Below are 17860 nucleotides of genomic sequence, written 5' to 3' on the forward strand. Positions count from 1 at the left end.
ATCACTTGATACAATGAGCTACACAGTAACCCAACATCTGAATCATCAAATCTATCCATCACTTAGGCGTGCACTCAGGTTGTAAAGTGATCATCAACACCAGCTTTGATTTTTCTTGAGAACTGATTATCAGCTTCCTTGTGTAAGTATATTTATGCAATGTAAATGTAGAAAATAATTGTATTTGTGTTTCCCACTCATAGAAGGAGGATGCTTACTTCTCCCCTGTCCCCAGCCTGTGGACTCTTTATAGATGTGTACATGCTACACACAAGCAACTTGGAGGATCAGACACTTCAAATGCCAATGCCATTGCTTTGGTTACTTTCAGAAACTTATCGATGTGAAAGAAATGAAGTTTTTAAAGGCAAAGATAAATTTATATGCCAGTTGTTTCATTTGATGATTACTTTATACATTTATGAGTGGCTTAGGTACGATACAACAAGTAACCACTAAAGGTAGTGACTGGTGGATACTTGGCTGGTATAGAGCCAGCTGCCAGTCTCAGCCAGACTTCTTGACCATAATTTAATTCTAATAAAGCATTTCCAGTAATTACTCTGTCAGTGTACTTGTTGCTATTAATATTTTCAGCCTGAAAACTAAGTTTGTCTATTCCATCGATGACCAGATAGCCAGAGGCACGGGGACTAAATGATTCAATGGTATATTCAAAAACATACACCCCAAGATATGGAACATGGAACTTCCCACTTGCTGGGGCAAATGAAGCTCCGTAGTTGACATCCAGATTGTTAAATCTGATGGGTCCTGGAGTTGTCATCCCATATGTATGAGAGGCAAAAAAAGCTACCATAGGTGCATATCTGTATGATCCCTTTGAAAAATCTGGAAAGGAATAAAGAACAATTTCAGGTAACGTCCCTGGCATTTCCCTCTCATTCTTCCTGTTGTATTGTAGACAGAAAACTTGGATTAGTGAGAAGATCAGAAAAAGCTTTTCTGAAGTCACATAACTGAGTAATTTGAGCAACTAAAACAGTATTTCTACATAACCATGCAGTTTTTCTGTATTGTATAGAAAAACATTTTTCTTCACAATTAGGGGTACGTGTAACCACAAAAGAAGAAATTTAGAAAAAGCAAGGTAACTCTGTGATGGACTATACTAAATTAACAAGAAGAGAGATGCTATTTTTCTTTTCTTTCTTCTTTTCCCCTCTCTACCTCCAATTTATTCCCCACACCAGGATATCTTTCATTGTTCATCTGTGTGTGCTGAAGCCAAGAATTTTCTCCACAAATCTTAGACAAATAGCGGAGAGTTTTAGTACTCCTGACGTTAAATGAGGGAGTAAAAGTATATGTGTTTCTCTTCCAGCTGAGCATGCACACTGTGATTCCCTGCCACTGTAAAAATGATTTTATTCACTATTCATATGCTGTCATGAATGAGAATCAGCCAAATGGCTGCTGAAAGCTGCATTAAATTCTCATTCCATGCAGCCTGGATGTAAATTATTTATTTGTTTTCTGGGCTGAATAAGCACAGTTTGCACTTTTCTTCTTTGAAATATCTTTCAAGGGATGTATGGTTTGCTTCTGAAAATCAGGGGTATGCCTAAAATGACTCATCCAGGCTATAGTCCCATATATTATGGTAGCTAGTGTTATTTATAGGGCGTTTCGTGCAGTGTTGAAGCTAGTATTCCCAAGTGATGTGATTTCACCTCCCCCCTTGAATTCCATGATGTCATGTTCAACTACATCTATTGCATACCCTCCTTCAGCAGCCTTCTGCACAAGTCAGCAGGGAGCTTTCCAGCTATTATGGCTGGTCCCAGCCCAATTTAATCCTATTGTCTGGTCATATTAAAGAAAGAGATCAAGAGTCACCCACAGGAATTGATATCTTCAGCACCAAAACACAGGACATTACTTCTTGAGTTGGTACTCATTAAAGTGAAATGTGAGACCTTTGACCAGCAAATGCTCTCTAACTAGACCTTGGGGCAAATGCCCGTGCTGCTAGCATATTGCACTACTAAATTCTTTACTTGCCAACACTCAGAGAATTGTCGTTCACCAGCTTCGTACTGCAGTTGACTCCTCCAAAGGGGTGGCGACAAGCACAAATAAAATTCTCTCTGTCATTGATACAGGTTCCTCCATTCTGGCATGGGGAGCTGACACAAGCTGAATACTGCCCTGTAATAGAGAGGGAGGGAAACCAACAACCTTAAGTTTCAATGGCATGTACATACCCAAACAGTCGTTACAGTGACATTGCCCAAATTTTCAATATTTTGGATTTTGGATGGTCTCTTCATCAACTCATAAAGCTGGTGGCATTTCTGCTGAGGTTCTGTGTGAAAGCTAACTTCAGATCCTGTCCAGGTTGTTCAGCATCTCTGCTAATTCAGCCTGCCTCCTTGCCTGAACATAGCATATCCTGAGCTAGTTTCCAAATTATTCAGAAATATCTATAAAAGCTTAGTTCTGCTTGTCTCTGGGGGTCAGATACATGTAATAAGATGAAAGATATTACAAATCTACCTTCTTTGGAGCATCTTGCATGCTACACATGAGAAGCATTAAAAGACTGAGATACCTGAACAGCTGTGATTGTATAGTCCAAGAGAGTCCTGTCAAGAAATAGCAACCTTTCCTTGCTCATTTCTCCCCATTCCTTCCTCCTTAAATTTAATGACCTCCCTCCTTGTAATAAAAGTTTAAAGCCAGCAAAGCCTGGTTACAGCCGAGCATTAGGAAATGTTCCTTCTGCTGTTCCTGACACAAGTCTTTCTATAACAATTTAAGGCAGGGTGGACCTACAGATGGTCCTCGGGACAGGTTCAGTTTGGAAGATATTCATTCCCATAAGGAGGTGGAAGTGCTGAGAATCCACCCCTCCTGACACAGAGACTTGCAGTCTATTCAGCATCAACTGTCAGTTGACTTTCTCTGCTGACTATCACACAGCTGGCTCAGTCCTCATCCTCTCTTACTGTATTGTAGCTCTTAGACACTGCAGCAAAACAAGACACGGTGAAACTCAGGCAGTCTGTGATCGTGTGATTAAAGAAGTAGGCTGGATAAGCTTATTAATGGGAATGTGCCGAGAGGTTTGGAGCTGACTGCAGGAGCCCCTCAGAAACAAACAGCAAAACTTGGAGAGGCAATTTTATTTCCTTCGTTTGGTAAGACAAAGGAAATGATTATTTTTTTCTGTTGCTTCAAGCAAATCTGTGTCGTGATTTGGTTTCACTAGTGCAAGCACAGAAGGTTGTTCTCAAAGGGCAGATTCAATTCATTGTTGGGCATAGCAAAACACAGATTTTGTACTTCTGGTATAGAGGATAGGCTATCCTGTCTATGACATTATTCATCCAAATGTGTCACAACCACTGGGGGTGAGCAGCTACTGGAGATGAAAGATCTTAAAAGTTATCTAAACCACTTCCAGTACTGGTTCTTTGTCCATAAATAAACTCAGTTCCAGAATATCCACCAAAATTGCTGTAAAAAATTTATATTGCAAGCAATAAGAATTATACCAACCAGGTGATTTTGCAGAGCATCTTCACTGAGGATGTCCTTACCTCTCTTTCTATGTATGTGCTGGCCAAATCATGCACAACTGATATAGAGAAATCTGTAATTCCAGTGCTTCTGAGCTCTGAGGCAGTAATTACTGTGTGCAATTATATAACGTTTTGTCATAGCAGTTTGGAGGAACAATATTCAGGCTATGTTAAAAATTAAACATCACTATGAAAAATTTGGAACACAAAGTATTCCCAAACAATACATTTTTCTTTTCCTTTGCTTTGGTCAAATAAAAGTCAGATGTTTTAGAAAATGAAACTTTTCTTTGCCAGCAACTACCAGTAGAGCTGTGGAAAGAGACCTCCATATAGTCATCTGATAAATCTAGATTGTTAGGTGGGAACTGAAAAATCTTTTCATGAAAGGGTTTACTTATTGCCAAGGAAGTATTAAACTGGATCTTCACATACGTATTCCAGTAATGCCCACAGTTAGCTAAGATTCCTATCGAACTGTTTCATAGACTACTGCATTAAGGCAACTAAATTCCTTGGGAAATTTTAGTTCAGAGCGTAGAATGCTAAAGCACACTGTACTGTGCCACTTGAACTTGCACTGATGAACCATATAGACCTAAAAACACAAAAGTAATTTTTTTCACAGAAAATGATGTTCACCCTATAATGCCTAAAATAAAGTAATTCAGGTCTGTCATGACGGAGGTCACAGCACAGGCAACTGGACATGAGGAAATTACGTTTTTTCTTCCTAGATTATAGTTTTGCTGCAAATTTAATTGAAGTTATTTTTCACTCATATTTGCCAAGTATCCACAATGGTTTAGAAGTTGTGTGAAAGGAAAGCAGGAAAGGAAGGAAAACAGCTGATTGTGTCGACTGTATCATATTCCCAAAATACCACAGAATGCTTTGTATAGGAATACAGCAGATTCTCTGCTAATTGTCCTCCGCTTATCATAAGCAAGTATATCCAAGAAACAGGAAAAATATCACACAAAAGGAAATGATAATGAGATTGAGACCAATGTTTTAACAGTCTGCAGAGGGGTGATTTTGCCTGAATTTAACCTTGGAGTTAAACCAAATTCAGACATAGCTTTACCTTTGTAAATTAACCCTCATGGAGCAGCATTGCTGGGGCTTATGCTTTACTTTCTACAAGCTAGGAGAATCTGTGAAGACTCGAGTCAAATAAGTTTTAGAGTAAAAGGCCAATGCCCTAGACCTCCAAGGAATAAGCAATCTATATGTAACATCTGTGTGTTTTACAACAGCATATTTTTGCTGTCACTTCTGGCTGATGCTGCTCATCTCCCTTGCATTTTCTTTTTGTTCCTTGCTGAAGGGCATCCTGGAACACTATGTCCATGTGACATATACTCTAGTTGGGGTAAAGATGCCAAAAGTTTCAGATTAGGAAAAGATTTCTTACTATTGTACACATCCTATTTTTAATTAATCTTTCACAACTTAGTAGTGTAGATGAGGAAGAAGAAACACTTTAGAAATTAAATGAAAAACTTTAATTGCAGCTATGAATAGCGGAGAACAAATGAAATGCAGTTGTTATTTACACTTAGAACAGTATGAGTGGAGATAGCCTATTAATGCCAAGTTTTTCTACTCTTTGGGAGGGCAAGCAGCCAGAAACTCTTTTGGGAAATAGGCTGCCAATGCTGTACAAACAACTCTTCAAACAAATAATGAAGATTTGCCAGTACCTACTGCAGCATTGTTTAAAAGTAAATCAAATATTTAGCAATCTAATAGTCTCCCTATGGAAAGAAGTGACTCCAGTGGTTCAGTTTGGAAGTGTCTGAACAAGAAGTGACTTTCCAGTGCTTTCTCAATATTTAGTTATCTGTAACTGTCTCTGTGGAAGCCTTAAGAGATTGGAAATCTGAGAGTGATAAAAGCAGTGAACATCCTCAGTAGCCTGGAGGCAAGGAGTGACACGGGGCTGCAGGTGAGGGGCTGCCCACCAGGGCAGGCAGGCACGAGCAGAGGGTGACAGCAGAGCTAGAGCGTTACCTGGAGAGTTGACGAGCAGAGTGAGGCAGGTCGATCACATCAACCAGGATCAGCCACAGCCCAGCATGACTCACAAAAGACCAGATCATTAATCCTGGCCTGAGCTGGAATGGGGCTCCCAGGCACATGGGCAGGGGGTGCAGTGTGAGGGACAGGTCAGACTGCCTGGGGCAATCAAGGCTATTGGTGTCCTCGGGGCCTTGGTAGGGAATTCGGGTGCAAGTGCTCTATGAAGTGTCCATGTTACAAAAAGGCACACTCACCACACGATGATCTTGGACAAAAAGTGAGGACGACAGGAGGCCTTTTCCTCACTGCAGCTGTTCTCCCCAGCTTTAAGTAGAGGCAGTTTGTCAAACTTGACCTGAACTACTTAGACTCTGGCAACTCTGTTGAGGTGCTTCTTTGTTAAACAGAGATGTCTAAGACTTCAACCATGATGTTTTTCAGGTTTACTAAATTAAAAACAACAAAGCAGTTTCATCCACCTGTTAGTCTGAAGTATAATTATGCAAAATGGAGGTGCGTGTCATCAAACTGAACTAGAATAATCATCAAACTAGTGGAATTAAAACACAAGATCAGAATATTTAAATTGTGTAAATTCACTGCAGGATTTAATGAGAGAGTGGCAATGGAGGCTTGCATTTATGTCAGGAGTCAGAAATCATGAGAAACTAAAATCTGACAGAAAAAAAAATCCAAAATGATTTCCACATATACAACTGCAAACACTCTGACTTAGCCCTCAGTTTCAGTGTGTAGTCCCTGCTGAAACAAATGGGAGCTTGGATTAAAACTAAAAGGTAGAATGTAGCCTATTGAAAGTTAGGAGCATTGACCATTGTTTCAGTACAGTGAGTTGTCTTGCTTTGGTGAGTTTTTGACAGAAGCCAGAAGATAGGAGATAAAACATAACTATTATTGAAATCTTAAATACACTTTAACTCCTTTGGTACTCCATTCTCCAGTGTACTGAGAACACTGATTTTGGTCATTCCCATGTGAGTATACTAAGATATGTAAAATGAGTGTACTAAGATGAGTGTATTAAGATGTACTAAGAGTGTACTAGGATCAGGAACAAGATAAAAAGAAGATGAATGAAAAGAAATGACCTTTATCTTACAATGATGCACTGTTTTAAATACATAAATATAACACAGTTGCACTCTCAGTTATTCATGTTGATGGGAGGGCAGAATAATTTGAACAAGGCATAACCACAACTAACACAAGACATGCCACAAGAGTGCATTCAACTTTGAAAACTGTGACAGCCTCTAGGTTCTCTAGAGAACAAAACCAACACTAAATGGCAATGGGCAAATTGGAATTTAGCTAAGCTGCCCTTGCTCTGCATCGTGCATTTTTGCAGTAGAACAGTGTACTGGAGGGTAGGACCAGACATAATCCATAACCAAGGCTAATGAAGAGTTTACTACTTTTTTTTTTCTTTAAAGGATGTCTTTGCCCCTGTGTTAGATACTTGAAGATATCTTAAGATCCTAATTGCTTTTTTATCCATTCCACATAGCTATTAAGTTATTATCAGGTGAGAGAGATATTCTGTATTCCTCACACGTATTCCACCCTCTACCTGACAAAAAGCTTTTCTTTTGTTCAATCCACAACTTGAGAAGTCTTCAAACTTGCATGTACCTGCATACATAGTGGAAACTCACATTGTTTCTCCTTGACGTCAAATGATTGTTGTGGAAAGAGTTACCTCAGGGCCAAATCCTGAACACATTAAAGCCAATGAAAAATTTCAGTCTGTTAGAGTAGAATAGAATATTGAACATGTTAGAATCAATGAGAATTGACTTTCACCTTTGTACTGTTTATAGAATATGTTTCTAATCTTTGTGGATTAAAATGATGGTCTAAGAGCTAATGCATTTTATAATTAGCTGATTGTACCTTAGGATATCTTCTAGACACTTTAGTAGGGTCAGCACATATCTCTGGATGGTCTCCTGGAACTTAGAGAGAAAAAGCTTTCCTGGAGAAGTAAAATCTACTGATGTAGAAGATGGATATTTGTTAATTAAGACAATGGTCTTACTTTAACTTATGGAAATGTAATGTATGACTTTGCTAGGCAACAAACTTCACTGAGTGCAAAAGTTCATTACTGCTGGAAAACTGCATAAACACTGCTATGTAAAGACTTTGCTTAAAAATAGGGCTTTGCTATGTCTGCAAAGATCTGCACTTTTTGTAAGTGCAAACACATAGTTAATGTTATCAAGTAAGCTATTTGATAAATTTGACATGAGATAAATAATAAATAGGAAAGACAGTAATTCACTAATGCATGTGGCAGTTTCCTGTGCTCCAGGCAGGTGGCACTGGTGACAGTTTCCAAAACAGTAGAAGACTCAGGAGGGATCAAAGACATCAGATCTCATTTTCCCCTAGTTTTAATTGTAATCAAGGGTTTTGAATTTCCATCCTGTGCAGTGGTACGAACAGGCAGAAAACAAAAATGACCGAGAAAGAATTGCTGTTTCAATATATTAAAATAATCAAATTACTTTCTTGGTAGAAAGTGCACTTTTAAGGTGACTGCCTGTTGGAATAGCTGTGTGTTCCCTCTAAATGAAGTGTGTTAATCCTTCAGTGGGGATGGATTTCATCATAAAGCAGATACTTGTGGGATTAGGGCTTTAATGAGCATCCTTTCCATTGATTACTGAAAAGTGCTGTATATAGGACAGGAGGAAAAAAGGAGGGATGGAGGGCAAGACTGCACCATAACAAGAGCCGTAGCTCTTTCTACCACTACATCTGCTTACAATAGGGATGAAATATGCTTTCAGAAATGTTCATACATTTAAGAATGCTGTATAGAAAAGATTTAAGTCTGGACGTTCAAAAGTATCTGGACATTCACTTGTCATTTAGGAGTCTGTCTCACTTGTTTTAATGTGAATTAGTCTCCTCTAGGATTTCTAGTCATTTAGCCACTTTTTTTTTTTTCCAGAAACTATATTTCCATAAAACATCAGTTTGTGCTATTGATTTTCACTCAGATATGATGCCAAAAGGCATAACTTTTGTATTTCTATGAATTCATCCATATAAATTAATTTCATGTGATGATGTTTGAATTTAAGTAAGGAAGCCAATCACACTCAAAATGTCCTTTTTAAGAATGGCAGATTCTACTCAGCTGAGCCATTCTCTAGATGAATTCAAGAGTCAGACACACTTTATTAGCTGGACTACTGATTCTTCAAGAACACTGTTATTATTGTAACTAATCTCAGTGAATTCATGTAGGAGCTGGCAAAAGCTTCTTTGCAATCATTTGGTGTATTCACTTGCTTAGGTTTTTAATACCTTTCATCCCCATTGATGCTGCAAAGCACGGATGCAACTCCAGATATCTCTCCCAAGTTGCGCATTTCTAGTGAAATTGCTAATTGAGATGCAAGCACAAAATTATTGTAGTTTAGATTTTCTCTAAATTGACGGTTAGGTTTGAAAGGTCAGGTCCTCAGCTGAGTGTGTGCATACACATATATCTTAAACTGATTAGATGTGAATTTATTAAGGGAAAATTACATGGAGCTTCTGGGATGCCTTAATGCAAAGTCTCCTCACAAGAAAAATAAACCTTGTTGGAAGAGTAACCTCAAGTTCCTCCAAAACACTGTGGCATTCTTTGAGTTTTTATTCTCCTCCTTAAGTTCTTATGCCACCTGTTAAGTGTACACTCTGACTCAGTTCATCACACTGATTACATAACACCCTTTATTACAAAAGAGCCTAATTTTTCTTAGACTAAAACATGTTACCTGAATCTATAGTATTATCTGTGTTTCTCTGACTTCGGCTTGCCAGGCTCATGGTGATGTTTGTTGTCCCTTTTTTCACTGGAGCTGGTTTCTTTATAGTTGGTTTCACTTGCTTCTGAAGTTTGGTGATGTTGTTCATTGCACTTGCCACCAATACGTCAACATGCTCAGTTAAATTTGTCAGGATAGTCCCTGCTTTTATTTCAAGCACAGATTCAATGAGCTCTTTGAGGCCTCTTTGCAGTAGGGGAATATCTGGCTGAGCAAGTTTAATCAGTACAGGTATACTTGCATTCACTTTTTGGATGCTGCTGTTGGCATCCTGACACAGCCCCCAGACTTCATGAGCAGTCCTGTTCAGAAGTGGAATGCTGTTTGAGAAGCGGATTGACTTGGCTTCCAGGGCCTTAATCCTGGAATTCAGTGCCTGGAGCTGAAGTGAGATCATTTGTTCTTTCTCTGTTGAGGCAGCCTTGTTTTTCTTCAGTGAGACACAGTTATTTGCCAAAAACTTAGAAATTTTTGACTCCACACCCAGGAGGCGAACCTCATGGTCCCTAGATTCCTCCACAGAGTCATATAGTTTTTCTTCCAGTCGGGTGATATCTTTTTGTTGATTGTTCACTTTTGATGACGTTTCATTTAAAATATAGTAAATTCTTCTGAAATTGTGGAGCATAATCTTGTCAGACTCTACATACGGAAGATCAGAAATGGATGTAACTACTTGTGAAGTGAATTCCTGTTTCTTGCCAGTAAGCAGTGTCCAGAGGGTTTCATTCAACTGTTGCAACTGGGAAATGAAAGCCAGCAGGCTGTCCAGCTTCTCTGCTCTGCCACAGCAGACTTCAGTCTCATTTTTCAGGGCATGTAGCGTATGTTTCAGTACATAGTTATCTTGAATAGAATCAATAGCACTGTTTATTACCGTCATGGTCTTGTTTAATCCATCCTCTATTTCCATAGAGCATTCATTAATACGACTCTCAAAGAGTTCCTGATAAGCCTGAGATTCATTTTTAAGTCCTTCCTGAGTTTTAGAAAGTCCCTTAATTGTAGAACTCATTCTGTTAATGGCAGTTGTAAGGTTTTCAAGCTTTTCATTGATTGCTTCAGCTTGAATTTGGTGTTCATACTCTGAAGTCAGACTAAAAGGTGCCCCTTGTTCAATCAAGGGTTGCAGGATCTCCATGTCATAGCACAAATCATTAATTTGCTCATTCATTTTATCAATCTTACTGTCCAATGGAAGGACCATGTCAGAGAGACTTCTGTTTAGGATAAGCACATTCTCTTGGGTTGCTGCCAGCTGCATTTGGAAATCTTTTCTGCTCTCTGACAACATGCCATCACAGACTCTCAGAACAGAATCTCTCTGAATTTCCAGTTCAACACTGAGATTGCTGATTTTGCTGTCCTGGATTCTTAAGTCATCGTAAATCTGCAGCACCATCAGGCCCTGTTTCTTTACTTTCTCATTTAGTGTGAACATGTACTCTGTAATGTTGTACTCTGTGACTTGATCCGTTGAAGGGATGTTTTGATTTGAAGACTGTTCAACTGATAACAGTTGTTCATGAGCATCTTTCATTTCAGTAAGGGTCCTATTTAAAGATTCATAATAAATGACATTTCTTGACCGCTGATGTTCCAAGTTGTCTTCCAAGGATTTCTGCTTTTCCTGTAAAGCTTTCACGGGTTTGTCACAAATTAGGGTCATTTCCTCTTTCATCTGCACCATATGACTTTTTAGCTCCAGAATGTCAAGCTTTGTTGGCCCACTGTCTTTCTCTTGAGCAATTTTTTGTTGGGTTTCATTCAGATGTTTGACTAATTCTTTTGTATTTTCAAGATCTTCTGATAAACTAGACACAGTCTTGAAAATTTGAGCAATGCTCTCTTGCATTTCTCTTCGAAATCCTTCTAACTGTTCTCTGACAATGTCTTTGACTAACATATTAATACTCTTGGATTTGAGACCTTTGGGAGAAAGGATAAATATGGAAACAATCAAAACAATAGTCAGCAATATCTTTTTTTTTTTTTCTTTCCCCACAATGTGAGCACAGTGCTATAAGGAAGTGAAATGCCCACTTTGGTTACCCACCCCCAGAGGAAAATGTGCAGCTAAGGACCACAGAAGATGGCTACTTGTATTAAGTCTCATCCCTGCTTCTAGTGAAATCAGAGAGAATTTTGCCTAGATAAGCTGTCTCTGAGCACTGAAATTAGGAGAGTTATGTGTGCTTTTGTGGCTTGCTCAGAAGAAAACAAGGTGTCCTTTTTCCATTTGGAATGTAAGAAAAAAAAGTGGCTTTAACAACATTATGGTCAAGGAGAAGTAATAGCAGAGGTTATTATTACCTTCCTATTCTATCATGTATGATAAGTGATCATATGACACGCTATAGTGAGAAAGAAGAAAATAAAAATAATAGCCTTATTACATATCTAAAATTAAGGTATGATAAAAATGCTGCAAAAGACAGACTTTTAAGGTACACATTTTAAGTTAGTCTTGCATATGATAACTTTTTAAATAGCTCCTACGAATGCTGATCCTGAAAAGCAATGGTTAAAGGTAATTATGTGGGAATTCTGCTCCTGTGTAAAACATCAAAATATGACTCTTGTATAGCCTTAAGTGGGTAAAAGCAGTCATAAAACACTGTCCATCAAGACTGCTGCATAAAAATATTGAATTAATTAGAGCAATAATTCTGCTCCATTATGAGATTAGAAGGACTGTTTTTTTCTTTCTTTTTTTCTTTTCTCCAAAGGTAGCCCCCGTGTCCAGTTAAAGCACTGAAACACTCTTTGCACAAACACCATGGACCCTTGTAGCCAGCTTGCCATATAATGATTATACTCTTCAAGCTCTACAATACTTTGATGACTATCAGTTCTCAGATTAAATATTATTGATAAAGATAGAAACTCTTCCTTTGCCTTTTTCTGTTTTCCTCTAAATTACGTAGCCTGGAATGTATTGCTTCATCTCTAAAACAGCAAGGCAAACTCTGAAACCTTATTTGAAAATACATTCTCAGCAAGAGCAATATAAGTGGCAGGAAATCAGACCCATAAAACCTAAGGACAATAAATGCCAATACAGCTCTGGGCCCCAAGGGTGCAAAAGAAAGTCCCAATAAAAATGGTTTTGTTCAGAAAGCTAGAAACATAGTACTTTTTCTATTCAGGAAATCCATTTGAATTATGTGTGTCCTTCCAGCTGTAAACAGGCTAATGTAACTGATAATAGCTGCTTTCTATGAACTATAAATGAGTCTTAGTCTTCATTATGTCTGGTAAAATGGACAGTAAACATCTCTGATGCTTAGGGGAGAAATCTGTCACTTGTTCAAGTGTTTTTTTCAAGGTAGGATATAATAGGCAGGTACAGTAAATTCGATAGCATAGAAAAAAGCTACTTCAGAAATACAAAATGAAGTTTCCCAAGCAATACATTCAGTTACTGTCAACTGTGGTCACAGATTTTATAGCATTTTTTTTACATACAATATGCAGAACAACGAAGTGATAATATTGAGATTGCCTCTATTTTTTTCACTTTTTACTACCCAAAAAGCAAGTAAATGACTAGACAAATATATACACATGAATGTGCATTCCCATATGCAGAGTTTTGTCAATGAACTTCAGTAAAAGAAAAACAGCAACATATTTGAAAATGAGGATATTCTGGCAGCTGAGGGGAGGATCCAAGATATAAATGAAGAGTAAAATAATTGACATGTAGAGGAAACCATTATCACTGATCATTTGGTCGGGATACTTGAAGATGCTAGAAAATAGTTTGTGGTTTTAAGAGTCAGAAGGAGCTGTGAAGAGAAGTTTAATGGCTGTGGAAAAAAAAAAACAAAGTTACTCTATGCCTTCTATGAGGAATTCATCAAATTTCTTCATGTCAGCAACATATTTGGATGAAAATCCATCGTGCTGCAAGAATTCTTCTATGGGATCTACACTGGCCATTCATTTCTGTGACAGTCAAGAAACTGCCAGCCTCTCCTCTCCCATTCCTACTCTATTTAGCTGGATCGTGGGTGTTTTGTGGAGCTCAGCTCTGGTTTTCAGGTGTTCTTGTTATTATCAAGATGATGAAATCTGACAGAACGGACAACTTGGGGTTTCTCTCCCTTGTTTCCTGGCTAGGACAACTAGGTACTTGGTAAGCAAGTACTGTTATGAATTTATTGCTCCCTGGGGCTGTGGGAGCATACTTCTTCACAGGAAAACCTGAACAAAACTCCTGCTGTAGATGACAATCTTAAGCTTGAGATAAGAATACATGTGAGTACATTCATGGATGCAACTTGATCTTTCTGTTGCTCATTTTGAAATGGAAAGGTCCAAACTAAACTCACTAAAGATCTCTTGAACTTTTTATGAGATTATGAATTTTAATTTTAACTCCCTGGCTGAAATCCACAGTGTGTAATTACTCTGTGTCAACATATACTCCCTCTGCAGTTTCAATTACTATTTGAAGAATAGTGTGCAAAATAAATGTATGTACACAGGAGACTGAGCTGAGGTTATACATCCAGCTGTAAATGACATTTCTGACTTGGAAGTGATTAACTCTCCATTGCTGAGTTCATTTTTAAAGGAGTGTGCATTTTAATAATGAAGAGGAAAGGAGTATATAAAAGGGCTTGATGTGGATGAAAGAAGGAAATGAAAGGGAGAATGCCAAATTATTTTCTCAAAACAAGTAAAAAATAGGAAGAGTCTCCTGAGTATTGAAAGCAGTCTTTTTAAATGCATGGAAGACTTCAATAATCAAATTAGAGGAGCATATCAGTTACTACAGTGTCACCTTGTATCAACAGATGACAGATTTGTGGGACCAAAGTCTATTTATAGATGAAAACAAGAAATAAAGACTTTTTAAACTGTATTGAATTGTTTGTTCAAAGAAAAAGACTTCACTACAAACAAACCTTGATACAAATCTGGACAGCCATTAGAATTTCTGTGATATGAAAAAAGGTGAGTAATATATGTGAGAAAGGAGGTGGACATCATGCGAAGAAAATGGAAAGGCAGGAGGAAGAAGGAAGAAATCTGAATAACATGAAGGAAGTACAGTCTTAGCTATTCTTTGAAAGCATATTTCTTCAGCAAGCAGTGATAGTGGGGCAAGTTGTGAAGTGTTTTGCTTCAGGTGAGATTCTAACAGCAATTTTTAGCAACTCTGGTGTTTGTATGCTCTGTGTCTGTACTGAACTAGAGGACAGCATGGAACTGTTGACAGTTTCAGTTTCTTTAGAATATTCTTTGCCCACTTGGGATATGACGGAGTGATACTCCCTGGGCAGAAACTGCAGTTGCCCTTTAACGTTATTACATGAGCCAACAGAAACATGAAGCTTGTCCTCTCTCCCCTGTTCCATTCATTCCTGCTGTTTACCTATGTACAAGCCAAGAATAACCATTATTGGAGTGCCCATAATGAGAGTTAAGGAAAGTAGCTGATGGCAGCATTTTCATTAGAGCTACCTGATTAGGTGGTAGATCAAGAACATAAATCAAAAAAAAGGCCAGCAAGAGGGGATTTCATTGAAGCAGGTATAAAATAGAGCATGATAGATAAAAACAATAAAGACTTGAAACACATTTACAGACAAGTAGGAAATAATGTGTGTGTTTCGTTGTGTTGTTTTTTTACTGTGCGTTTTAATTAGGACTTGGGACCCTAAATATAGATAGGGAATGGAGAAGCAGGAGCACAGAAAATAACCTCTTGGAATAGCATCAAAGTGACAGCTAGAATGAGTGGAATATAAAAAAAGAATGAAGAGAAAGCAGAAGGGAAATGGGAAATATTCAAAGACAAATTAAATGTATGCCCAAGGGTCAAGAATGCCATCTAGCAATATGTGGAGAGGTGAAAGCAGGTCACAAAGTGAGAGATGGGATAAATGTGATCCAGGGTACAAGAGAGCCATCTAGCATTTGGCATGAGCAACCTGGGAAACAGAAGAGAACTGAAAATACATGAAATGGGACAACACCAGATAATTGTAAGGGAAATACGAAAGCACTTCTTGCTTCTTTTAGTTTTATCTCTGTGAAAAAGTTCCAATTCCCCCATGTTATTTTTAACCAATAGAAAGTTCTCTGGATTCTGAAACATATTATACAATCAGTTTGGGAAAAAATCCTGAAAAATTAGAAAACTATTGCATATCAAGGAAATGAAAGCTTCTGTCCCAGTCTGTTTCTTAAGCACTGTTTCTAGCTAAGTATCAAACAGATCTTGCTGTGGGATTTACAAAGAATGGATGCATAATTCTGCTGATAAAAATCTGCCCAACCTTCTGATCCCTGTCCATGTCTTTCTCATTCACCCAATAGAAGGATAATTTCTTACTTGATTTTTAACTCATGAGCACAGATCTTTATCAAAGTTAGCCTAATGTTATCCCAGAGGCAAATTATTCAGGGGGATGTTTGACATGTTATAAATGCAACTACAGAAATCCTTATATGTTTCCTCTGCATATGTGAATTATGTGTTAAAGAATATTGCTTGAACTTAGTATAAAAGCAAATACTACCTCCTTTAGCAGCTGTCAGGTAAATTAAAAACAGAGATAAGAAAATTTGCAGAAGATCTAAGTAAATGAAAATGCCTTGATAGTAGCTCAAGTTACCATATAGATGATGTAGTACATAAGAATGTAAGTTCTTTTTGTTACTATAAAAGACACCATAACAAATGCTTAAATAAAAAAAATCCTTCTGTTATGAAACAAGAGTTCTCTCTCCAAATGTTGAACAATAGAATAAGACAGCCTACAAATGTTTTTAGATTTTCTTTCTTTCTTTCTTTCTTTCTTTCTTTCTGGCACCTTTAACTGGGTGAGTGATTACATTAATTTATTTTTCTTACCTTTTAGAAAAGACTGGAAGTCTCTGCCCTTATTTTCATTGATTTTGCCTTCCAGAGAAGAAAGAGTCTTGCTTGCATCATTCATGGCAGCAGTAATGTTGTCAACCTTCTTCTGTAGAAAAGTCAGTTTCATCTCCTGGCTGCTAATCTTCTCATTCATTTTTTGTGTAAGTGCTTGTTCACAAAACAAAATGAGAAGAAAAAAAAAAAAAAAGTAACATTGCAAAATTGTGGGGGAAAAATAAAATGTAATTGACTTGAGAGACATTAGCTGAGAGTGCAGTGAAAAGTTTCTGAATTATTAGCCTGGAGTGAATCATCTTGATTTTTGTCATGTATCATGTATTAGTGACATTCAGCAGCACAGCAGTAAATAATTACTGAAGCATCTGTATCCATTATAAAGCATTTATAATTCTAGAAGAGTACTTTGAATGGTTAGCATATTTTAATCAGTATAATGCCGTTCTCCACCTAGCACCCTAAGGGTATTCAGTTAACTCTCATTTAGTCTACCTCCTTTAACACAATCACAAAAGCATTGATTTTTACTTTCCATTTATAACATAACTTCATGAATTTGCAAGGCTTGTGTCTGAAGAAACACATCATATTTTCAGTGTTGGGGTCAAAATAAAGACTTGTTCAACAGAGCAGCAAGCGAAAAAAACTATCAGAAAAACAGCTAATAGATAAATGACTTCAGAATAATTAGTCTGTCACTAAGAAAAGATGTCCAACCTGTTCAGTCAATTTTTTTCAAAACCTGCCCAAATTTTTCCTGGCATTTGTAGTCTCTTCAGGTGCAAAAAGGCCTCTCTGGTTGCTTTTAAAATAGTGGTAAAGAAGGCCTTGATCTTGCAAACTGAGACTTCATGGAACATCAGCTATCCACCAGCGTTTCACAGCTGACAGGAATGAGACTTAGTCTGAGATTTTCAGAAGATGTTGAGAAAATTAAATGATTTAATTCCTGTAAGCAAAGCTATAAAATCTCTTCAGGTCCTTCGACAATCAAGTTTAAATGGCCTATACACATACATTATACACATAATATACTACGCCACATTATCCAAACTATACCATGACTTAACAAATTGCCATGACTTAACAAATTGCTATGCAGAAGATTCTTAAGCAATACAGATAAATACTTATTAGTGCAAATTTACAGTATTGCTATTGATCTTTAGTCACTTTTCATTATGGGATCAGTGTCTTTTCTCATGGCAGTACACTTATAATCAGAAATCATGTAGGCACAGGCCTAGTGTAAAATACAGGCTGTAGGCACAGGGTCCTAAAGACTACAACAAGAAAAAGCAAGTTAAAAATCTGAATGTTCTGACTAGAATTTGATTCTTCAATATTCTAGCATGTAAAAAATAAATGTATCATATCTAACTCAATAGCATGTGGAAAAATACAGAGAATTCACCAAATGCATCGTCAGTGCAGATGAATTGTGCCAAAACCCACAAGAATGCTTTCCTGTAGAGATGCATTGACTGTAAAACTCTTAATAGGTACAGCTTGATGAATGAACCTGTTTTAGGTTAGAGTGTTAG

The 17860-nt window shown here is 37.6% G+C and overlaps 1 protein-coding gene across 1 annotated transcript in view; it reads right to left on the reverse strand.

Annotated features, from left to right (window-relative positions):
• Positions 1-430: 430 nt before the first annotated feature.
• The window catches only part of MMRN1 (multimerin 1), a 41325-nt gene continuing 23895 nt past the window's right edge, over positions 431-17860 (reverse strand). Inside the window, exons 5-8 of the mRNA XM_035541327.1 lie at positions 16293-16466; positions 9371-11350; positions 2026-2172; positions 431-852 (exon numbers count right to left, since the gene is read on the reverse strand). Of these exons, the coding sequence (XP_035397220.1) occupies positions 431-852; positions 2026-2172; positions 9371-11350; positions 16293-16466 (2723 nt within the window). The remainder of the gene's footprint in view (positions 853-2025; positions 2173-9370; positions 11351-16292; positions 16467-17860) is intronic.

This window comes from Cygnus atratus, chromosome 4 (genome assembly GCF_013377495.2).
Source record: "Cygnus atratus isolate AKBS03 ecotype Queensland, Australia chromosome 4, CAtr_DNAZoo_HiC_assembly, whole genome shotgun sequence".
Lineage (NCBI taxonomy): Eukaryota > Metazoa > Chordata > Aves > Anseriformes > Anatidae > Cygnus > Cygnus atratus.